Genomic DNA, 25,631 nt, shown 5'->3' with positions numbered 1-25,631 from the left:
GGACACGCTCGATTTAGTCAGACAGCCGACACCGCAATTTAGGGCTCCCGGTAGTCCTGCAGGGCGACATTAGAATCATACGTGATCCGCCAACCCGGCGCGCTGTGCGAGCTAAATTGATCGCAATTAATTCATCTGTCCGAGAACGTCAATAATGCACATAATCTGCGCAGATCTACTTGTTGTGGGGAAGTTATAACGCGTGGCAATTATTTTTTTTCAAACATGTTAAATTATATGAGGATGCGTAATTAAATATGTTACCGTAATACTACAGCAACTGCTATCACTAGCTATGGATTTTTTTAATGGTTTGGCATTATACTTCTGTTTCCAGTCCACAATATTTGAGGGTAACACATTTTCACAGATCTTTAACTAAAACGACCAATTTTATCCTTTACCCATGTCGAATGTTACAGGCCTGACACATTGAATACGATCACATGGCAGGCCTTGCCACTGTCAACGCGGGACTGGAGAAATTCGTTATTCATTCTGGATAACTCTAATCTATGAAAACCATTTAAAGACTAGATTGACAACCTAAAAGTTGCTATAAAGGAAAGTTACTTGCATGGAGTTTTACTTCTAGTCTACTTGAAGAATGCAATAAAAGGCTACTTGTCCAAGTTTGCTGCTGTGCACTGCTGTGATGTCTTGCATACCAGAACTTTTACAATAGTGTTTTGTCAGAAAATAACTTTACAGAATACTTCTCAATAATCTGCAATGTATCATCTCTAGAGATACTGTAGCTTCGATGCAACCAAGAGAGTGAGGTCATCCACGGATTGTGGTCTACTGATTATTACACACCGATTATGTATATTACAGGTACAATGTTTACCAACAAGCTGCTGACCCTGGTGCTGGTGGTGCAGCCTGGACGGGTGCTGCTGGGCATGAAGAAGAGATGGTTCGGAGCAGGGAAGTGGAATGGGTTTGGTGGCAAAGTCCAACCTGGGGAGACTATTGAAGAGGCTGCCAGGCGGTGAGATTGTTTGCAGTCCTCTGTAGATGTCTTGAAAGGTTTCCCTACAGTTTGGCTTAACAATCTGCATGTAAAATCATGTTAACAGATTTTAGCACTGGGCAGCATCTGATACTACATACCCCCATACATGTCATATTGTGATGTTACAGTAGGCATGGTCTGATTATTGGCTGTTATCTGAGGCCTACTATCTATTTTTTTTCCTACTCTGGTCTGAAAGTGACACACTTTCCTGCTACTTTCTCTCTACTTACAAACAGTTTGTTTCTTCCAGAGAACTGCAGGAGGAAAGTGGCCTCACAGTGGATGCATAAGATTGGAAATATCACATTTGAATTCATCGGAGAAACAGAGCTGCTTGATACCCATGTTTTCCGAGCTGACAACTACAACGGGGAGCCAACAGAGTCGGATGGTATTCATTCTCAATCTCATGCATTCTATTTAGGGCCTGGTTTGTGACCAGGATAAACTCAGCCCAATAGGCTATAATCATAGACCCCATAGTTTTCCTGGAAAAAAACTGCTGCCCTATACCACATGCCTTTTTTATAGACATTTTAGACTGATGTCTGACGAAGTTCACTAACTTATACCCTTTCTCTTATAGAGATGAGGCCGCAGTGGTTCGACTCGGACAAGATACCCTTTGGTCAAATGTGGGTTGACGATATTCTGTGGTTTCCACTGATGCTTCAAAAGAAGTTCTTTGGCTACTTCAAATTTCAGGGTCATGACTTGATCATCGATCACAAGTTAGAGGAGGTAGAAAAGCTTTACGACCGACTACTGGCCTCGGACTCATTCATACTGTATCAAAGAGCATTCCCACATTGTTGCCTACCTGAAACATCCCTGGAGAAATACTGCAGGATTCCTACTGATTCCAGCTACCCTTGTTCATATTCAGTGCCAAGAAATCCCCAGGTCTTTGTCAATTTACAAACCCTTTGTTGCCAGTGACCATATGCCTGTGAATCAGTCAAATTAATTCCCACTGAGCCAAAACAAAATACTGGATGTGTAAATGTTGCTGACACATGTATCCCATTCCACTGTGTTTATATTACATTTCTAAAGTATGTGCGAATGCAGTGTGCTCTTTAGTAAAGAATGCACCTCTTTTTTGTTACTTAATTTTTTGTTACTTAATTATTTTTTCTTGGGCCTCTATAACTATATCTATTGTTTGTTTTTTTGCGAATTGGATTGATCCCCCCTACCACACGGAACCCAACTAATCCTACTGACGGAAACGCACGAGGTGGCTAAAAACAGACCTCCATCCTATGCTAGCTTGCTACCGATGGCCTGGCTAGCTGTCTGAATCGCCGTGACCCTAACCAACTTCACTACTCACTGGACCCTTTTGATCACTTGACTAAGCATGCCTCTCCTTAATGTCAATATGCCTTGTCCATTGCTGTTCTGGTTAGTGTTTATTGGCTTATTTCACTGTAGAGCCTCTAGTCCTGCTCACTATACCTTATCCAACCTATTAGTTCCACCACCCACACATGCGATGAAATCTCCTGGTTTCAATGATGTTTCTAGAGACAATATCTCTCTCATCATCACTCAATACCTAGGTTTACCTCCACTGTATTCACATCCTACCATACCTTTGTCTGTACATTATACCTTGAAGCTATTTTATCGCCCCCCAGAAACCTCCTTTTACTCTCTGTTCCAGACGTTCTAGACGACCAATTCGTATTGCTTTTAGCCGTATCCTTATCCTACTCCTCCTCTGTTCCTCTGGCGATGTAGAGGTAAATCCAGGCCCTGCAGTGCCTAGCTCCACTCCTATTCCCCAGGCGCTTTCTTTTGATGACTTCTGTAACCGTAATAGCCTTGGTTTCATGCATGTTAACATTAGAAGCCTCCTCCCTAAGTTTGTTTTATTCACTGCTTTAGCACACTCTGCCAACCCGGATGTTCTAGCTGTGTCTGAATCCTGGCTTAGGAAGACCACCAAAAATTCTGAAATGTTCATCCCAAACTACAACATTTTCAGACAGATAGAACTGCCAAACTGTTGCAATCTACTGCAAAGATAGCCTGCAGAGTTCTGTCCTACTATCCAGGTCTGTACCCAAACAATTTGAACTTCTACTTTTAAAAATCCACCTCTCTAAAAACAAGTCTCTCACTGTTGCCACCTGCTATAGACCACCCTCTGCCCCCAGCTGTGCTCTGGACACCATAGATGGGGAGCAATCAGTTCACATATCTTCAGAGCTCGTGCTGCTAGGCGACCTAAACTGGAACATGCTTAACACCCCAGCCATCCTACAATCTAAGCTTGATGCCCTCAATCTCACACAAATTATCAATGAACCTACCAGGTACCTCCCCAAAGCCTTAAACACAGGCACCCTCATAGATATCATCCTAACCAACTTGCCCTCTTTATTTAGTTATTTATTTTACCTTTATGCCTTACCAGGTAGGCAAGTTGAGAACAAGTTCTCATTTACAATTGCGACCTGGCCAAGATAAAGCAAAGCAGTTCGACAGATACAACGACACAGAGTTACACATGGAGTAAAACAAACATACAGTCAATAATACAGTATAAACAAGTCTATATACAATGTGAGCAAATGAGGTGAGAAGGGAGGTAAAGGCAAAAAAGGCCATGGTGGCAAGGTAAATACAATATAGCAGGTAAAACACTGGAATGGTAGTTTTGCAATGGAAGAATGTGCAAAGTAGAAATAAAAATAATGTGGTGCAAAGGAGCAAAATAAATAAATAAATTAAATACAGTTGGGAAAGAGGTAGTTGTTTGGGCTAAATTATAGGTGGGCTATGTACAGGTGCAGTAATCTGTGAGCTGCTCTGACAGTTGGTGCTTAAAGCTAGTGAGGGAGATAAGTGTTTCCAGTTTCAGAGATTTTTGTAGTTCGTTCCAGTCATTGGCAGCAGAGAACTGGAGGATATTGATCTCATCCCGTCAGTAGAGGATGCCTGGTTATTGTTTTTAACTGCCTTCCTAACCATCTTAAATAAGCATGCCCCATTCAAGAAATTTAGAACCAGGAACAGATATAGCCCTTGGTTCTCCCCAGACCTGACTGCCCTTAACCAACACAAAAACATCCTATGGCGTTCTGCATTAGTATCGAACAGCCCCCGTGATATGCAGCTGTTCAGGGAAGCTAGAAACCATTATACACAGGCAGTTAGAAAAGCCAAGGCTAGCTTTTTCAAGCAGAAATTTGCTTCCTGCAACACTAACTCAAAAAAGTTCTGGGACACTGTAAAGTCCATGGAGAATAAGAACACCTCCTCCCAGCTGCCAACTGCACTGAAGATAGGAAACACTGTCACCACTGATAAATCCACTATAATTGAGAATTTCAATAAGCATTTTTCTACGGCTGGCCATGCTTTCCACCTGGCTACTCCTACCCCGGTCAACAGCACTGCACCCCCCACAGCAACTCACCCAAGCCTTCCCCATTTCTCCTCCCAAATCCAGTCAGCTGATGTTCTGAAAGAGCTGCAAAATCTGGACCCCTACAAATCAGCCGGGCTAGACAATCTGGACCCCTTCTTTCTAAAATGATCTGCCGAAATTGTTGCCACCCCTATTACTAGCCTGTTCAACCTCTCTTTCGTGTCGTCTGAGATTCCCAAAGATTGGAAAGCAGCTGAGGTCATCCCCCTGTTCAAAGGGGGGGACACTCTTGACCCAAACTGCTACAGACCTATATCTATCCTACCCTGCCTTTCTAAGGTCTTCGAAAGCCAAGTCAACAAACAGATTACCGACCATTTTGAATCTCACCATACCTTCTCTGCTATGCAATCTGGTTTCAGAGCTGGTCATGGGTGCACCTCAGCCATGCTCAAGGTCCTAAACGATATCTTAACCACCATCGATAAGAAACATTACTGTGCAGCTGTATTCATTGATCTGGCCAAGGTTTTCGACTCTGTCAATCACCACATCCTCATCGGCAGACTCGACAGCCTTGGTTTCTCAAATGATTGCCTCGCCTGGTTCACCAACTACTTCTCTGATAGAGTTCAGTGTGTCAAATCGGAGGGTCTGCTGTCCGGACCTCTGGCAGTCTCTATGGGGGTGCCACAGGGTTCAATTCTTGGACCGACTCTCTTCTCTGTATACATCAATGATGTCGCTCTTGCTGCTGGTGAGTCTCTGATCCACCTCTACGCAGACGACACCATTCTGTATACTTCTGGCCCTTCTTTGGACACTGTCTTAACCACCCTCCAGGCAAGCTTCAATGCCATACAACTCTCCTTCCGTGGCCTCCAATTGCTCTTAAATACAAGTAAAACTAAATGCATGCTCTTCAACCGATTGCTGCCTGCACCTGCTTGCCTGTACAACATCACTACTCTGACTTAGAATACGTGGACAACTACAAATACCTAGGTGTCTGGTTAGACTGTAAACTCTCATTCCAGACCCACATCAAACTTCTCCAATCCAAAGTTACATCTAGAATTGGCTTCCTATTTCGCAACAAAGCATCCTTCACTCATGCTGCCAAACATACCCTCGTAAAACTGACCATCCTACCAATCCTCGACTTCGGCGATGTCATTTACAAAATAGCGTCCAATACCCTACTCAACAAATTGGATGCAGTCTATCACAGTGCAATCCGTTTTGTCACCAAAGCACCATATACTACCCACCATTGCGACCTGTACGCTCTTGTTAGCTGGCCCTCGCTTCATACTCGTCGCCAAACCCACTGGCTCCATGTCATCTACAAGACCCTGCTAGGTAAAGTCCCCCCTTATCTCAGCTCGCTGGTCACCATAACATCACCCACCTGTAGCACGCACTCCAGCAGGTATATCTCTCTGGTCACCCCCAAAACCAATTCTTTCTTTGGCCGCCTCTCCTTCCAGTTCTCTGCTGCCAATGACTGAACGAACTACAAAAATCTCTGAAACTGGAAACACTTATCTCCCTCACTAGCTTTAAGCACCAACTGTCAGAGCAGCTCACAGATTACTGCACCTGTACATAGCCCACCTATAATTTAGCCCAAACTACTACCTCTTTCCCTACTGTATTTATTTTATTGATTTATTTTGCTCCTTTGCACCCCATTCTTTTTATTTCTACTTTGCACATTCTTCCACTGCAAATCTACCATTCCAGTGTTTTACTTGGCCACCATGGCCTTTTTTTGCCTTTACCTCCCTTATCTGACATCGTATATAGACTTGTTTATACTGTATTATTGACTGTATGTTTGTTTTACTCCATGTGTAACTCTGTGTCGTTGTATGTGTCGAACTGCTTTGCTTTATCTTGGCCAGGTCGCAATTGTAAATGAGAACTTGTTCTCAACTTGCCTACCTGGTTAAATAAAGGTGAAATAAAATAAAAAGGTGGAATGACAATGATTTTGTTCAACATCCTGTTTAATTCAATTTAGTATCAGGGTAATTTTTTATATTTCTTTAACCTTTAACTAGGCAAGTCAGTTAATACATTTTTATTTACAATGGCGGCCTGCTCCGGACGACACTGGAACAATTGTGCGCCGCTCAATCACAGTTGAGACGGGTATCTGATACTTTTTATTTAACATTAAGTGAGATTCAACATAAAACTGTACAATAGTTAAACGTTCCTTTATCTACATCCTTCACCTAATTCAAATTCTTTCTCAAAGATCATAAAGCATTTGTTACTCTTAATTTTTAAGACTTTCCCAAAAAAATAAGGTTATGACAATATCGCATGTTGACACAATAATAAGGACTTGTGAGGAACCAATTAACAGTTCCACAGAGAAGACAATACTGCATTGAATAACAAAACGTCTAATATTACTCAGTTCTAATTGGGAGACAACATTTTATTACACAGCCTCATTCACATACTTTAATTACATGTAAAACACATGCAATTTGCACATCCTGCAAGAAGAGGGTGAATTTTGCAAGAACAGGTTACGTAAACCTTAAATTGTGAGTGAAAAAATAAATGTTTCATCAGATCAAATAATGAGAAACTTTATCAACATACTCTTATGCTTTAGACATGAAATCAATGTATACTGTTGAATAAGAGGACAATAAATCATTGGGTATATTCTTGAATATTACATACACAGAAAAATATTCCATCTAGTTTTCTTCAAATCTACATTCAGTAAACACTGAACCACCATTATTGCATCTTAAATTGAAACAAACATTGCAAACAGGTCAAAAGCATTAACACAGAGCACATTTCATTTCTACCTGAAATTGCACTAATGACTATGTGGCATTGTAGCATGTTTCTTTGGTATGTTCACCATTGGTCACGTGGAGTGTTATATCAGCCATAAATCATTAATTATTTTAATTTGATCAAACTTCTTCCTCTTGATAGCTTGCTTGGGCTCAGGCGTAGAAACTGAAGCAGCTTTTCACAGTATTGCAACGAAGATTCGATTGAAGCAAGGAATCTGAAGGCCTTTGCCCGAATATCAACACAAGCTAGCAAGCCCAGTTGCACAAGTGTGGTCAGTAGGATGATTAATACTTACATTGTACTTCCCAACAAATCATTGAATAGCATGCTGCTACTACATTTACTTTAATATATATTGGTTTGCCTGTCTTTTTTCAGAAATGAGCCCGTGCCCTGATTAGAATCTTTCTAAACATCTTAAACATTTACACTAGTCATTTTAAACACAAAAGGTTATGTTGCCACAACCTGGCTGCGGCAAGGAAACGTATCTTCCCTGTGTGGCAACATCTTCAATCAGCTTAATTAGTGTATTCTTACACGCAAATACATTCTTACATGGGTCAGCCTGCAATAAGACACTACATTATACCTCGACATAGGCGAATGATCCTCCAAGAAGTGTAGGTAAGAAGTCCCTCATATGGTAAAGGCATTGAGCTACAAAATAACACAGAAAGGGTCCAGCTTTTCAACAAAATGTTCCCTATATATCAATTATGAAATCCATATTTTCCTCTTCTCATACAGAAAGGCAGCAGTACACATTCTTCAAAGCACTCTTCCACTTCCCAATGAGCTCCTTTGATCAACCTCTGACATCCCTAGTGAGGATGCACGTACGGTATAATATATCTCGAGCTGCAGACCACATCCATTCATTGAAATCAGCGATGTAGTGGTAAAAAAAAATAAAAAGTGGGTAAACTGTTCGCCGAGTAGCAGAGAAAAAAAGTAGCGCTCCCTATACTTCAATGCATTTTTCCGCAAAAGGTGGATGAACTGTCCCACAAAGAAAATGAAAAAAAGGTGAGTAAACTGCATTTACTCACCACTGACTTATACTTAAGGCACAGTTTGTAGTGTTTTTCAAGGTTTTATGAAAACAGTTCACCATCAGTCCCTTCTGAGAGTGACTGTCTTCTTGGCTTGCAAAGCAGCATATTCGTCGCTTGTTGAGAGAGAAGGGGACATGGGTGTCTACTTCGGTGTAAGAGGAGGGGATTGCATTTCATCGACACCGAAGAGACACCCAAGCTTCTGCTGGAGATCATTCCACACTGCACCCATCTAGTTATCGATCAAACAAAGTAGTCCGTTACAGTGAAAGCATCCTCTGACCAAAATTCTATAGACGATCATCTTATAATTGTATTATCTATTAAAGATTAGAATCAACACACACACACATCAACCTAATGAACTGTGTGCTCCACTACTTCAATTCAATCCTGACACTGTATATTTCCAGGTGAGTCTCACCTCTTGGTGACCTTGGACCTGTGAGTTGACGAAGGCTCCCAGGATGTGAGAGGTGATGGGCAGGTATGTGAAGATGAGCTGAGTCTCCTGGTGAAGGCAGAACAGGGAGAAGTAGTTCCGCAGTTCCATGGTCTGAATGGCGTTCTCCTGCTGTTGGGGGAGAATACAAACCATTGCTTCACAAACCACAACCATATGATGGTTATCAAGAGGAACAACCTCATTGATCATAAGACCATGCTGTCATGGCCTTGTCTGTAGGAGTCAGTGTTGAAAAACATGACATATGAGATCCATTCTAAAGGCTGAAATGCCCAACTGTCAAATGCAATATCTTCCTAAGATGGTTTAGTATGAGAAATGCTGTAGGACCTTCAAGGATATCAATCCTTATACCAGGGTATCAATCAACTCCCCAATGATGGCATCTAGGAAAATGCTGTTCCCTCCTTCCTCTCAATGTCAGAGAGGACACAGTCTCTCCGAGGGAGGGAGGGTGGGTTGGCCTGTGATGACCTTATTTCATCTTCATTATCCTGACAACAGTGTTGATTTGACGTGTGACAACCCTGAGTAAATGAGGAAGGAAGAGCGCTTTTCAAGCACGGAGAGAGAGAGAGAGGGAGGAAGAGAAGGAGATAGAATGAATGAGAAAGAGAACCTGCACAATGCGAGACTCCAGTTGCTCCACTGACACCTGCTCTTTGGGCTGCACTGTGGCACTCATCATCTGCCTCTTCATCATACCGTACTTCTGCAGCGCTCTCTGGTGCTCGTGCAATACTCCCTTCTCATGCCGCTCACACAGATCCTATGGGACACAACCACACGGTAAGAAATAACTACCCTATTTTTACATTATAGTATTTAGCAGACACTTGTCCAGAACCACTTACAGTAAGTAGTACTTATTTATACTGGTCCCACGTGGGAAACCCACAACCCTGGCGTTGCAAGCACCGTGCTCTACCAAGTGAGCCACACGGGTCAAATATATATTGTTAACACTCGAAATGAAGTTGCTGTTATACCAGTGTAGTGCATTTGTAATAACACTAGTAACATTGCATTAACTTGATACAGAGTTCTTCAGTAAATAGATTTTTTACATTTCTCAAACTCACTCTGTATGATTGTAGCAAATCCAAGAATAGATTCAGTTTTTCCACGACATCATCCTCTTCTCTCCTCCCCTTAAGATATCAATGAATAAATGATTATGAGTTTGGCAATACCACAGGAGAGCAGGTGGTACGTATACAGTGAGCTGGATTGTACCTGCTGAGCACCTTTGTCGGCTAGCAGAGCAAACTCCACGGAAAGGCCTTTCAGAGACTGACGAAGAATGCCCCAGGTGCTTTGGGATGAGGCCAGAGAGGGAATGGGTGAACCATCAGAGCCCAGTGTACTGCAACAGAAAGCATAACTAGAGAAGCTGGACCAGTACGGTGTCTTGGCTTACAAAAACGATTTGAAGTGAAAACCCTGAAAAGGAAAAGAAAACAAATCCTTTACAATTGCCAATATTTTCTTCCCCAAAACTGTTGTATGGGTGGGGTAGCTAGCATAATACGTTTCCCTGGGCTAAAACACTTGTGTAGAGAGGGGCGATAGAGAAAGAGAGTTTTATGCCCTGTAAATGCTGAGTTCTGTACCTGAGCTCCCTTCCAAACATTAGCAAATCAGTGGCATTTTCCTTGGAGCGCTCGGCCATCTTCTCTGCCCGGTCCCGCAGCTTGTGAAAGCTGTTGTGGATATTCCTGATCAGTTCCCTGCTTGATGAAAACTGGGCCTGGATATCAGCTGGGAGATAATCCTACAGCACAGATGTACCAAGACTCACACTGCTGCGTCTCAGTAGGATATCAAATAGTCATTTGATGCACTATTTCATAATAGAAACAATACAAACCTTTGCCAGAGTTGCCATTGTATTAGTCATGAATTCATCTCCCATTTTCTTGCAAGCATCACGCATTTTCACCTGAACGTCCTGAGAGTAAGCGAGAGAGAGTAAAGTTGTGTGAGCAGTACAGTCATTATCCATGGCAAGCCAAAGAACAATGTGATCTTGGGGTAGACGACTAGCAGAGATGGAGGAAGGTGGTCTTTTCAGTAGCAGAGACGTACCGAGCCGTTGAAGGTGAGAAAGGTCTTGACCAGTTCATCCTCGGAGAAGAAGGGGTGTCGTGCCACTAGGTTGATGAACCGGCCCAGAGCACGCCGCCTTCCCTCTATAAAGTCCCTCTCAGACATGGAGGTCAGGACTGTAGACAGAGGTCAGTTAAAGAGCCAGCATATTCAGTTGTTCTGCTTCCGTAAAACAGAAGAGATCATACCATTTTATGTAATACAGTCAGCCCTTGAAGTAACTAATCAACCTGGATTACTAAAAAAAAAAAAAAGTGTAATCGGATTACTTACATTCTTAAAAACAGCTAATTACTTTCGGGATTACGTTATCATCTATACTTCGACTTGATAAAACTTTGACATCATTGCTGTCATTTAGCGCACCATCGGCACTTCTCACATGCTCTCAGAGATTATATTATTCTGCTGATTGCCCATTAAGGGTGGATGGCTTCTTTTGTGGTTGAATGACTTGGTAAAGCTTCCAAAACATTGACACCTGGCTCACTGGTCAATTCAAATCATCTGGACTACAGAGTTCCTGCTTGCTGCTTTGAAGCAGTGCAGTTTCAATCTCTCTTTCCTTCGTGAAATGCTTTTAGAATGCACAATATTTCAAAATGTAGGCCTAATCATGGGGAAAACACTACTGAATGCAACCAATGTGGTTACTGTTTAAGAGAAAAGGGTCTACATTTTCTGGTCTGAAATTGTGTTTTAATATCCAACAAAGGGCACTCACGTTGGGCATTAAAGGTAGGTGCATAGGCATATATATTAAATGTACTGTTAGATATACATTTCACGACTAACTATCAGTAATAGGCTATAAGTTAGCGATCTAGCTAACCACTTCCTCATCTGGTGAATTAGCCCCAAATAAATTAGCCTCAAAATATAAATTATTGCCCAAAAAGATGTCGACAAATGAATATCTGTTGATCAAAAAATATATAAAAATTCTGTAAGCTTATTTTCATAGTAAAATAATAACAATTGCCTAGTTGCCAAACCCCAAGTCCATGACAATCACCGGTTTAGGTTGCAATTCAAAATAGCTGGAATCATGCAGTTGTACTTGAACATGATGTTAGAATAAACCATGTATTTCTTGAATCATACCGTGTTAGTAGTCTAGTACACCTCTGAATAAAAATGTTGAATTACTTTATAAGATGATAAGGCTACCATTTTTTTCTATTGCATGACCCCACAGCAATTGTGGTGCAACCAAATCATGGGCTGGTGCCAACAAGTGAAAATGCTAGTATGGAACACTGTGATTATGCTCTTACACATAGAATATAACATGAATTATAGGATCTTTAAGCTATGCTCTCACCCCATTTGGAAATAGTCATGTTACTAAATCAAAAAATACTATATAAAATCAACATTTTTAAGCATTTTCACATATGTCTGAGCGCTAGAAGTTAAAGTAATGCAAAAGTAATCCAAATGTAATCAGATACTTATTTGGAGTAATCCAAAAGATTATTTATCATGTAACTGTAATCAGTAACGGATTACATTTTTCAAGTTATCCGCCCAACCCTGAATAAAGTAATAACATTGGTATCTAATAATGGTAATATAAAGACAGAGTTCATGTCTGGATGTGAGAACACGGGTGAAGTTGGATTAATACAATTGGGAGTTCCTCTGGATCAGTGGGACCCCAGCTCTGATGCAGAGTGGAACACTTATTTACAGATCAAAGCCTCACTCTCCTCCTAATAATCAAACGTTCTGACTGTCATCCTCCATATACCTCCTTTCAGCATTCTCTTAGGCGGCAACGCAGGCACCATTCTGTAGGCAAACCTCTGCAGCAAGAGCTCGTGGAAGACATCGAAATCACTGTACCGCCGGTAAACAGATATCTTAAAATGCTGAAAAGGTTCAAACAAATATTACATCTGTGAATAACCGAGATGTGCAAAATAACATAATGCTTTGGGGTTGTGAATTCAACAAATATATTGACAATGGATGTGTTTGTCATGTGTTGGCTTTAGTTCATACTAATTGTGAATGCTCACGGCACAGAAACAACACCAGCTCTGTTCAGCTTAGGCATCCAGTGTAAACGATGCAATGTACTGTATGTATACATTCATTCTTAGATGGACAAGCATTAAAGCCATTCGTTTCACCAAGCCAAAAATGCAGAAATAATTGAGAAGCCAGGAATAGAGCCAGAGGGAATTACAGAATTTTTGGAGTTATGATCAAAATTCCTATTAATAAATGTTGCTTGTAATGCACAAAAGTGACCTATTTGAAGTAAAAAGGAAAATGCATGGTAAAGTGTGTGCCTTACCTTTCCTATTAATAACTTCCTTGACTGTTCATCTAACAAAGCCCATTTATGTTACAATCATATGTAATTAATTGCAGCCTTCACCTGGCTGGTGATCTGGTACTCCACGTGTTTGAGGAACAGACCCTTCTTTTCAGGAATTAGCTCCACCTGGACTGTATCCCTGGCAAGCAGCTTGCCCAGGGTCTGGGGCACCGTGAGGGGGCTCTCCTGAGTTGGCTGCATCCTCAGAGTCTGGAGGTCCTTGAACTCACCAAGTTGGGGCTTAGGGAACTCTGTCAAACAAACACCAAGTCAAACATGAGTTAACAATGCTCTCATCGACTCATTTATCTAGAAGGCAATCAGCACATCTATGCTCACAGACAAAGTGTAAACATCCAGCTCTATTGAACTAATAGACATAATTTATGATTTCCTGTAGTGCGGGTTTGAATATAAAACATTTTCCTACACACATCCATGTTGTGTGGGAAAAGCAATCATGTGCCAGTGTACATTTGACATTTCACCTCCCTTAGTGGCCCTCTGATCCTTCAGACACTTGAATTTTTGCCTACTTTTATTTAATCAAGGGAGCCCAATTGAGACCAGTGTCTCATTTGCAATGGTGCCCTGAGGACAAAAACGGCATCAATACAACAAAATATAAAAAATAAAACTACAATTCAGCTATAAATACATTATAACAAGTTATAATAGTCAATTGAAACAATTGCACACTTCTGTTAACTCATTTACAACAGAGTTTTAAACTGCCCTATCGACACCAGGGAATCCAGGTGGAAATTGATCATCAGGTATTCCAGAACTGTGGTGCGTTAAAACGAAAGACAAATTTACCAAACTTGGTGGAGACAACCGGGACCTCAAGAGTTAAGAAAACCTCGGAGCGGGATTGGTATCTCATATTGAAATATTTCAACAGGGAAGTGAGGCATATTGGAATCTTGTGGAGCAGAGCTTTGTAAACAAGGAGTAATAAAGTAATCTACAGGATTTTAGTGAGGTCCAGCCAACCTTCTGATACATGACGCAGTGATGAGTACTAAAACTGTCAGTGAAGTGCACTACGGTAGATGGCTTCCAACAGTTTAAGAGTAGTGGCTTGCTGCGGTCTGATAAAAGTATTTTCCCCCTTTCAGATTTTGCCAATTTTTTGCATATTTTTGATACTGAATGTTATCAGATCTTCAACCAAAAACGAATATTAGATCAAGGGAACCTGAGTTTACAAATAACTTTTTTTTAAAACGTATTTTATTTAATTCACACAGTTATGCAACACCCAATTCCCCTGTGTGAAAAATGAATTGCCCCTTACACTCAATAACTGGTTGTGCCACCTTCAGCTGCAATGACTGCAACCAAATGCTTCCTGTAGTTGTTGATCAGTATCTCACATCGCCCGAGGCAGCAAAGCATCCCCAAACCATCACCATGATTGACTGTTGTCATGAGGTTCTTACTGTGGAATGCAGACTCTTGGAAGAACGTTCTATGATTGATTCAAAAGTATAACTTTTTGGATGACATGGGTCCCATTATGCCTGACGAAAACCAAATGCTGCATTCCACAGTAAGAACCTCATTACCAACAGACAAGCATGGTGGTGGTAGTGTGATGGTTTGCCTCAGGGCCTGGACGACTTGTCTTAATAGAAGGAACCATGAATTCTGCATCAGATAATTCTACAGGAGAATGTTAGGCCATCCGTCTGTGAGCTGAAGCTGAAGCGCAGCTGGGTACTGCATCAAGACAATGATCCAAAACACACATTCAAGTCTATATGAAAATGGCAAAGAAGCAATACATTTGAAGTTTTGGAATGGCCTAGTCAAAGTCCAGACCTCATCCCAATTGAGATGTTGTGGCAGGACTTGAAACAAGCAGCTCATGCTTGAAAACCCACAGATGTTGCTGAGTTTTAACAGTTCATGAAAGAGTGGTACAAAATTCCTCCACAGTGACGCGAGACTGATAAACCACTACAGGAAGTGTTTAGTTTGAGTCATTGCAGCTGAAGGTGGCACAACCAGTTATTGAGTGTAAGTTGGCAACTACTTTTTCACACAGGAGCATTGGGTGTGGCATAACTTTGATTATGAAATAAATTGTTGTGTTATTTGTTCACTCAGTTTCCCTTTATTTAATATTAGGATTTGGTTGAAGATCTGATAACATTCAGTATCAAAAATATGCAAAAGTAGAGACAATTAGAAAGGGGGCAAATACTTTTTCACGGCACTGTATATAAATAGTAAAGAGCACAGATCCCAATACCAACCCCTGCGGTATACCTTTTGTAATTTTGAGGAAACTAGACTTGACACCATTAGAAAGCTCACATGACTCTCCCTAAACTCAAATGTCTCTTAAGTCTTTCAAACAATTATGATGGTGTGATTCATGTGACCCTGAATTTAACCCTCCTTGACATTCCACAGAGATATGAGTTAATCGTCCTCCTACAACAACCAGGAAACCAGCTCTACCATAGCTCAGCAGAGAAAACGTGACATCAGTTTCACATAAAGCAGTCAGCTGCCATATTGGCAGCACTGAAATAACACAGAGGGCCCTAAATTTTATTTTATTTATTTTATTTCACCTTTATTTAACCAGGTAGGCAAGTTGAGAACAAGTTCTCATTTACAATTGCGACCTGGCCAAGATAAAGCAAAGCAGTTCGACACATACAACGACACAGAGTTACACATGGAGTAAAACAAACATACAGTCAATAATACAGTATAAACAAGTCTATACACGATGTGAGCAAATGAGGTGAGATAAGGGAGATAAAGGCAAAAAGGCCATGGTGGCAAAGTAAATACAATATAGCAAGTAAAACACTGGAATGGTAGATTTGCAATGGGAGAATGTGCAAAGTAGAAATAAAAATAATGGGGTGCAAAGGAGCAAAATAAATAAATAAATAAAATACAGTAGGGAAAGAGGTAGTTGTTTGGGCTAAATTATAGGTGGGCTATGTACAGGTGCAGTAATCTGTGAGCTGCTCTGACAGTTGGTGCTTAAAGCTAGTGAGGGAGATAAGTGTTTCCAGTTTCAGAGATTTTTGTAGTTCGTTCCAGTCATTGGCAGCAGAGAACTGGAAGGAGAGGCGGCCAAAGAAATAATTGGTTTTGGGGGTGACTAGAGAGATATACCTGCTGGAGCGTGTGCTACAGGTGGGAGATGCAATGGTGACCAGCGAGCTGAGATAAGGGGGGACTTTACCTAGCAGGGTCTTGTAGATGACATGGAGCCAGTGGGTTTGGCGACGAGTATGAAGCGAGGGCCAGCCAACGAGAGCGTACAGGTCGCAATGGTGGGTAGTATATGGGGCTTTGGTGACAAAACGGATTGCACTGTGATAGACTGCATCCATATTGTTGAGTAGGGTATTGGAGGCTATTTTGTAAATTACATCGCCAAAGTCGAGGATTGGTAGGATGGTCAGTTTTACAAGGGTATGTTTGGCAGCATGAGTGAAGGATGCTTTGTTGCGAAATAGGAAGCCAATTCTAGATTTAACTTTGGATTGGAGATGTTTGATATGGGTCTGGAAGGGGAGTTTACAGTCTAACCAGACACCTAAGTATTTGTAGTTGTCCACGTATTCTAAGTCAGAGCCGTCCAGAGTAGTAATGTTGGACAGGCGGGTAGGTACAGGTAGCGATCGGTTGAAGAGCATGCATTTAGTTTTACTTGTATTTAAGAGCAATTGGAGGCCACGGAAGGAGAGTTGTATGGCATTGAAGCTTGCCTGGAGGGTTGTTAACACAGTGTCCAAAGAAGGGCCAGAAGTATACAGAATGGTGTCGTCTGCGTAGAGGTGGATCAGAGACTCACCAGCAGCAAGAGCGACCTCATTGATGTATACAGAGAAGAGAGTCGGTCCAAGAATTGAACCCTGTGGCACCCCCATAGAGACTGCCAGAGGTCCGGACAGCAGACCCTCAGATTTGACACACTGAACTCTAGCAGAGAAGTAGTTGGTGAACCAGGCGAGGCAATCATTTGAGAAACCAAGGCTGTCGAGTCTGCCGATGAGGATGTGGTGATTGACAGAGTCGAAAACCTTGGCCAGATCAATGAATACGGCTGCACAGTAATGTTTCTTATCGATGGCGGTTAAGATATCATTTAGGACCTTGAGCGTGGCTGAGGTGCACCCATGACCAGCTCTGAAACCAGATTGCATAGCAGAGAAGGTATGGTGAGATTCGAAATGGTCGGTAATCTGTTTGTTGACTTGGCTTTCAAAGACCTTAGAAAGGCATGGTAGGATAGATATAGGTCTGTAGCAGTTTGGGTGAAGAGTGTCACCCCCTTTGAAGAGGGGGATGACCTGAGCTGCTTTCCAATCTTTGGGAATCTCAGACGACACGAAAGAGAGGTTGAACAGGCTAGTAATAGGGGTGGCAACAATTTTGGCAGATCATTTTAGAAAGAAAGGGTCCAGATTGTCTAGCCCGGCTGATTTGTAGGGGTCCAGATTTTGCAGCTCATTCAGAACATCAGCTGAGCAGATTTGGGAGAAGGAGAAATGGGGAAGGCTTGGGCGAGTTGTTGTGGGGGGTGCAGTGCTGTTGACCGGGGTAGGAGTAGCCAGGTGGAAAGCATGGCCAGCCGTAGAAAAATGCTTATTGAAATTCTCAATTATAGTGGATTTATCAGTGGTGACAGTATTTCCTATCTTCAGTGCAGTGGGCAGCTGGGAGGAGGTGTTCTTATTCTCCATGGACTTTACAGTGTCCCAGAACTTTTTTGAGTTAGTGTTGCAGGAAGCAAATTTCTGCTTGAAAAAGCTAGCCTTGGCTTTTCTAACTGCCTGTGTATATTGGTTTCTAACTTCCCTGAACAGCTGCATATCACGGGGGCTGTTCGATGCTAATGCAGAACGCCATAGGATGTTTTTGTGTTGGTTAAGGGCAGTCAGGTCTGGGGAGAACCAAGGGCTATATCTGTTCCTGGTTCTAAATTTCTTGAATGGGGCATGTTTATTTAAGATGGTTAGGAAGGCATTTAAAAAAAATTATCATATGAGCTTTGGAACAGAGCTCTAACTCAGGGCTGTGTTTGGAGTAATGGCTACCTCTGAAAAACCAAAGATGACGACTCCTCTCCAACTTAATGGTACTGTACACTTTAACACTCATGCTTTTCTTCACAAAAACCTAGCCACAGAATGTGAAAGTAAACTGATTCATATAATCAAGAAAAACAAGTGTACTTAAGAGAGAGGGAAGAGTTCTTCCTGTAACTTTCATTATGATTTTCACAGAGCTGTTCCAGAGGAAAAAAGGGCAGGGAAAGGTTGTGTGTCTTTTACAGAGACATGGGAAGGGAGTTGGTGTATTCCCGGACGCAATGCCCAGAGGTTAGAGGAAACCGGCCAACAAATACAACACACTCTGATAAAACTAGGACCAGCTTTTAAGCACAGTACACCTGCTTGTTTTGTGTGCAAATGCAATGTGTACTTTAGCTTGTCACATGCATATTCAACTTCACACAATATATAGCGAAGTGAACTTTCTCACACAAGCTGTTCATAGGGGTCACAAAGGTTTTTGACCTTAGATACTTAACAGTCAAGCCACTGATTAAGCTGCACATTTACTGCTGTGTCCTCCCTTGAAAACAACTCGTTAAAAGGCTTACCTTGTATGCAGTTCTCTAAGAGTTTTGGGCTTGGTTGCTTTCCTTGCTGAGCAAGGGCGATCAACGCCAGTGCTTTATATAGGGACAACTTGCTTAAGAATCCATCAGTGTAGTCAACATGCTCAGCAATCTGAAAAAGACAAGGACATTACAGGACTCTCTTAACAGGTCATTGCTCAATCCAAGGCCTAATTTCAAGCAGTGGTTGACAAGAAAATGCAGAGAACACTTTAGTAATGATCTAATACAGTAAGAACCATCAAACTGAACCATGAGGTCTAAGCTGAAATACACATTGAAGATGGAAACGCTTCATTGATGTAACACGTTGTATTTTTCATTTCCCATGTGCTCTTGAATAACACAACTTTTAAACGCCATCCCCTCAAATAGCATCACTTTTGTGTAAGCTTTACTGAAGCAAATACCACTAATTAAATGGCAGCAAGGAGATAGTTTGCAGGAACCACCCTTTCTAATAACTGGTGCTGGAACTAGTATTGTAATTACCCCCTTAGTACTTAGTGGTAAAACAAATATAGGCTTGAGAGGGTCTTTGAATAGAGGTGAATAGTTTGTATCAAAGAGCGCGAGATGTTTTTCAAGTCTTTTCTGTTAAGTGTCTACTTCCTATTCTGCAGAATTTCTTCCAAGAAGGGAAGAGGATAGAAAACCCATAGGTCTAATACATAACAAACCAGCCTGTGCTTCTGTTTCATAACAACAAAAACTTGAGCCTAAAAAAAAACCCACAAACAGCCAGAACGTCCTTTCCACATTTGGCGGCCATTCTAAATCATAGATGTGACAACAAGTAAAGAAGATGTTGTGTTCACCTGGCCCTGCACAGCAGTGGGAAGATCTGTTCTGCTGAGCAACCTCTGGAAGACCTCCACCTGCACTCGTTCCTCTATCTTACTCCGGATGGCCTCATACACCTCCCTGTAGTATGGAGGCACTGATCCTGAGAGAAGAGGTGCACAAACCATTAGGCATGGATTTATGTGGATGAAGACATTTCTATTAAATTGCATGATTTGTGGTTAGACATCATGGCAAAATCTGTTTCATTTAACCGAAACAAATCAAATGTATTGGTCGCCTACACATATTTTGCAAATGTTATCACAGGTTTCTAGCTCCAACAGTGCAGTAATACTTAACAATACAGAAACACACAAACTCCAAAATAAATAAATACATATCAGAATGAGCAATGTCAGAGTACGGATACATAGATATTTTACACAGTGTACAAAACATTAAGAACACCTGCTCTATCCATGACAGACTGACCAGGTGAATCCATGTGAAATCTATGATCCCTTATTGATGTCACTTGTTAAATCCACTTAAAATCAGTGTAGATGAAGGGGAGGAGACAGTTTAAAGAAGGATTTCCAAGCCTTGAGACAATTGAGATGTGGATTGTGTGCGTGTGCCATTCAGACGGTGAATGAGCAAGACAAAAGAGTTAAGTGCCTTTGAACAGGGTATGGTAGTAGGTGTCAGGCACACCGGTTTATGTCAAGAACTGCAACGCTGCTGGGTTTTTCACACTGAACCGTTTCTGTGTGTATCAAGAATGGTCCACCACCCAAAGGACATCCAGTCAACTTGACACAACTATGTGAAGCATTGGAGTCAAGAAGGCCCAGCATCCCTTTTGACACCTTTTAGCGTCCATTCCCCGTCAAATTGAGGCTGTTCCGCTCAATATTAGGAAGGTGTTCCTAATGTTTGGTATACTCAGTGTATATGCATAATGGTTGTGAAAATATGGACAGTATATAAATATAAAAGGTGTGTACAGCAGTAGTTATATAGGATGAGCCTTGACTAGGATAGAGTATATACATACGAAGTGGGTAAAACAGTATGTGAATATAATTAAAGTGGCCAGTGTTCAATGACTATGTACACAGGGCAGCAGTCTCTAAGGTGTAGGTAGGGCTGAATTCAGGGCTTGTAAAATTATTCCGTAGGTTAAAAATAAGCCTTCAGCATATGAGCCACTAATTATATAATTATTTTATCAAAATAGATTAACCTGCATTTTTGCAAAAATCACTGATCTGGCCTTCAAATCAGTCTACAAAAATGACCTTTTTGTTATAATATCATTTTTTACCATAACCATGCACATCCACTAATAATGACCAACTTATGGTAACAGGCATTATAGAAAATTAAAGGTGTCAAATGTAACTTTTGGGCGACCAAGCATATTCACATAGAAATGTGTGTTATAGATCTGTCATTCTCACCAAACGCAAGTCTAAGAAGCTGTAGATCTGTTTTATTTGTGCTATTTCTATGCTTCCTGTACTTAAGTTTTGTTTTTGTGTTTTTTTACTTTCGGTTTTGTACATCAGCAAACAGCTGAAAATACTATATTTTTTCTAATGTAAAATATATTTCACAGTGGTTTAGATGGTACAATGATGCTCTACACTATATTTGCTTGTTTTGTCACAAACTGAAATTAGGCAAACTATTCACATTTTAGTAACCAGGAAATGGCGGAGCGATTTCTGCATAGTGCATCTTTAACACAGATCTCAAACAATCTCAAGCACAAGCCCACCTGCTAGTGAGTAGCCAGCTAATCTATATACTTAAAGTCTAGCTAACTTGGATCTACAGTGCATTTTGTTGTGTTACAGCCTTAATTTAACATGTATTAAATTGAGATTTTGTGTCACTTGTCCACACACACACACAGAACCCCATAATGTCAAATTGGAATTATGTTTTTAGAAATGTTAACTAATTAAAAATGAAAAGCTGAAATGTCTTGAGTGAGTAAGTATTCAACCCCTGTTATTGCAAGCCTAAATAGGTTCAGTAGTAAATATTTTCTTAACAAGTCACATAATAAGTTGCATGGACTCACTCTGTGTGCAATAATAGTGTTTAACATTAGTTTTTAATGACTACCTCATCTCTGTACCCCACACACTCTGTAAAGTCCCTCAGTCGAACACTTAATTTCAAACTCAGATTCCACCACAAAGACCAGGGAGATTTTCCAATGTTTCTCAAAGAAGGGCACCTATTGGTAGATGGGTAAAAAAACAAAACAGACATTGAATATCCCTTTGAGCATGGTGAAGTTATTAATTACACTTTGGATGGTGTGTCAATACACTCAGTCACTACAAAGATACAGGCGTCCTTCCTAACTCAGTTGCCAGGGAGGAAGGAAACAGCTCAGGGATTTCACCATGAGCCCAATGGTGATTTTTAAACAGTTAAAGAGTTTAATGGCTGTGATAAGACAAAACTGAGGATGAATCAACAACAATGTTGTTACTCCACAATACTAACCTAAATGAGAGTTAAAAGAAGGAAGCCTGTACCGAATAAAATATTCAAAAATATGCATCCTGTTTGCAACAAGGCACTAAAGTAGAACTGCAAAAAATGTGTTAAAGAAACACTTTATGTCCTGAATACAAAACAATGTTTGGGACAAATCCAACACAACAGATCACTGAGTACAACTCTTCATATTATCAAGCATGATGTTGGCTGCATCATGTTATGGGTATGCTTGTCATCAGCAAGGACTAGGGAGTTTCTTAGGATAATAGAAAACACAATATAGCTACAGTATGCACAGGCAAAATCCTAGAGGAAAACCTGGTTCAGTCTGCTTTCCAACAGCAAAGCAATGTTGCAACAAAAATAATCGTTGCGACATGTGTCATGGAAACGGCAGATATAGGAGAAACTTTCTCAAGATCGACAACATTTTTTTGTTCGACAGGTGGATTTTTACTTTGTCTAACTTTCTGTATTTTGACAAAATTAATGATGATTGAAACTGTTTTTTTTAGAATAAATTATGATTTCCTAATCATTTTGAAGGTACATGTGATGTCACTGCATAATTATAAAGCTCCACTCCAAGTTTAATTCTAAATGCCTATTGCTTACAAAATACATTTTTTCCACAAACAAAATATATGATGTTTCTTTGCAGAACAAGGATTGTCCTGACTTTCAAGAATGCATGAATTGCTTCGCCTTGCTTGTCTGGTTGGCAAGTTTCACCATTAAATTCTTTCAGGTCTACAGGGTTGCAAGTTTTACCATGGCACCGACTGCAGCGATACGCTGGCACGTGACTTATTAGAATATGGCAAATATGAGTAAATTATTGCATTCTACACATGTTGGCTTTTGTGGGCTACCTGAGACATGCAACAGATGGGTGGGAGGGCATACAGGTTGTCGCCAAAAATTTGCCTAAATGGGTAATGGAAACACTTCATCCACTACATTTTTACATCGACACTGTCATTTTTTTGTGTGTGTGTGATGTCATTACGTCCAGGTGTTTTTATTGAAACGACATAGTTCAATGGAAACGCACTCTAGCAGGTAATTGTCACATATATTTTCTAAATGTTGACCAAAAAAATAAAATCACCGGACAAGTTAATGGAAACATTGCTAGTGAATGTTCCTGAGTGGCTTAGTTACAGTTTTGACTTAAATAGGCTTGAAAACCTATGCCAAGAAAATGGCTATCTAGCAATGATCAACAACCAACTTTACTGAGCTTGAAGAATTTTTTTCAAGAATAATGTGAAAATATTGTACAATCCAGGTGTGCTCTTAGATACTTACCCAGAAAGACTCACAGCTGTAATCACTGCCAAAGGTGATTCTCACATGTATTGTGTCAGGGGGTTGAATACTTTTAATCAAGATATATTAGTGTTTTATTTTTTAAATAAATTCTTTACCAAATGTTAGATTTTTTCTTCCAATTTGACAGAGTATTTTGTGTAGATCGTTGACAATTAAATGCATTTTAATCTCACCTTGTAACACAACAAATTGTGGAAAAGGTCAAGGGGTGTGAATACTTTCTGAAGTCACTGTACATACAGGTAACTGTCAAAATAAAGGAAATGCCAACATAAAGTGTCTTAATAGGGTGCTGGGGCACCACGATCCAGAGCAGCATTACTGCACCTTGGTTTAGATTCTACAAGCATCTGGAACTCTACTGGAGGAATGCGACAAACACCATTCGTTTGCAAGAAATTCCATTTGATATTTTGTTGATGGTGGTGGAAAACACAGTCTCAGACACCACTCCAGAATCTCCCATAAGTGTACAATTGTTCAACCATGGCATATGGTTTACATCGTTTTCATGCTCATCAAACCAATCAGTGGCCACTCGTGCCCTGTGGGATAGGGGCATTGTAATCCATAGCATAGCCACGGTAGCCAAAATAATGGCCTGCCCAGCATTTTTATACATGACCCTAAGCATGATAGGATATTAATTGCCTAATTAACTCAGAAACCACCTGCTTTCATTATACTTTGTATCCCTCATTTCCATTATTCTGGCAGTTACAAGTATGGGCAAACCAGTGCTTAAAATAATCTATTTATGTATTTTGGTAAACATGTTTACAAAGTAAACTAATCATATGTCATTTTCATAATGAAAGAAAATAAAAAATAAACTAGCGACAATTTTCCTATGGTAGTCTGGGTAACGTTACCAACTAACTTTCCACTCCTGTCATTTGCCAAGACGCTTGGTAAAAAAAAAAAAAAGCTAAACGTAATCCTCTGCTCTCCCCACACCCAATGTTATGTTTACAATGACATGTATTACGTCAGAATACCCAATGTTAGAATGTTTCTAATCAAATGTATGAATTAAATTAATGTTTTTCTATCCGTCTAATTTGCATAAATATTGTGATTGGATGATAGCTGTGAGGGTTATCGAATCAGGATGAAATCTTAACGATAGAATGTTCACATGAAGATTTCCTAAGGTCTCTTAGGCAAATGACAGGAGGCAAGTAGTGGAATATAATAGCTAAACAGAAGACAACCAGGCTAGTCTTATGCTATGGAACGTTGAATTCGTGATTTGGACAGGTCATAGAAATATAATCTAGATTGTAAATCTATGGGACAGGTAACATCCACAACAGATGAGAACATGACAATGAGCAGACCAATGCAAGAGTACAGCAGCCTACCCTACTGTATAAAATACCCCTACAGTTATCTGTCAAATCACCCTTAATTACACCCATCTTATGTTCTTGTCTATTACGGTTCTGTACTTCTATGTGTTTGTAGGTTTTATGTGAACCCCAGGAAGAGTAGCTGCTGCATGTGCAGTAGCTAATAGGGATCCTAATAAATTAAACACCCTTGCTAAACGTGTAATCTAATGCTCAGATGAGTAGCCTGTATTTTACAATTCGCAGTAAACCAACTATATTACTGTTTATGTTAAAGTTGACAGGTTTTGTAGTTACATCACGAATCGTAGGCTACACTATTTAGCTCTGAACACTTCACACCGCGTTCTCTGAATTCAATCACAAACATAACCCCCCCCCCCCAAAAAAAAAACATTATTTCCCCTGTCGCCACGTAGAACGTTTACAAAAAGTCGAAAACACATTCTTAATTACAACATAAAGATGTGGAACATAACATGTATTTAGCAAATTACCTTCATTGAGCTCGCCTGCCATAGTTCAGATTGTCATGTGAGCACGACAGCACCTCCATGTGATTTCCTGATGAAAAAAACCCCCGAAGAATGAACTATTTCTTAAAGTTGTAGTGAACTTTGGACATTTTCCAGATTTCAGACCTGTCCAAACATTATTGTAGGCACTAAACAAGACCTGGATTACTGCAAACTGGATATTAGGAATCCAGAACATAGGAGCATAGGTGAACAAGTGTTATTGTATATGGATCCTCCCCCACAAAGGATTGA

General features: G+C 40.6%; 1 protein-coding gene and 1 pseudogene across 1 annotated transcript; one reads left to right on the top strand and one right to left on the bottom strand.

Moving 5' to 3' along the window:
- Positions 1 to 152: 152 nt before the first annotated feature.
- On the top strand, positions 153 to 2,331 carry LOC110486299 (annotated as a pseudogene).
- A 4,066-nt stretch (positions 2,332 to 6,397) lies between these two features.
- LOC110486298 (sorting nexin-8) lies at positions 6,398 to 25,380 on the bottom strand. The gene is made up of 13 exons (XM_021557781.2): positions 25,359 to 25,380; positions 19,684 to 19,811; positions 18,848 to 18,977; positions 13,261 to 13,451; positions 12,625 to 12,745; positions 10,851 to 10,987; positions 10,633 to 10,713; positions 10,376 to 10,536; positions 9,999 to 10,128; positions 9,845 to 9,913; positions 9,382 to 9,531; positions 8,721 to 8,870; positions 6,398 to 8,528 (listed from the first exon to the last, which is right to left on the bottom strand). The coding sequence occupies exons 1-13, from the start codon at positions 25,378 to 25,380 to the stop codon at positions 8,439 to 8,441; spliced, it is 1,560 nt and encodes a 519-aa protein (XP_021413456.2). The 3' UTR covers positions 6,398 to 8,438.
- Between the last annotated feature and the right edge of the window lie 251 nt (positions 25,381 to 25,631).

This window comes from Oncorhynchus mykiss, chromosome 13, assembly GCF_013265735.2.
Source record: "Oncorhynchus mykiss isolate Arlee chromosome 13, USDA_OmykA_1.1, whole genome shotgun sequence".
Classification (NCBI taxonomy): domain Eukaryota; kingdom Metazoa; phylum Chordata; class Actinopteri; order Salmoniformes; family Salmonidae; genus Oncorhynchus; species Oncorhynchus mykiss.
The sequence above is the reverse complement of the archived record's forward strand: the minus strand, read 5'-3'. Positions and strand labels throughout refer to the sequence as shown.

Excerpts from the sequence above, each read along its gene's own strand:
- LOC110486298 (XM_021557781.2), bottom strand. The coding sequence starts at position 25,380 with ATGGCAGGCGAGCTCAATGAAG. Across the intron at positions 13,452-18,847 it reads CTTAGAGAACTGCATACAAG|AGTTCCCTAAGCCCCAACTT; the intron begins GTAAGCCTTTTA and ends TTTGTTTGACAG. Across the intron at positions 10,714-10,850 it reads TTCTCACCTTCAACGGCTCG|GACGTTCAGGTGAAAATGCG; the intron begins GTACGTCTCTGC and ends GCTTACTCTCAG.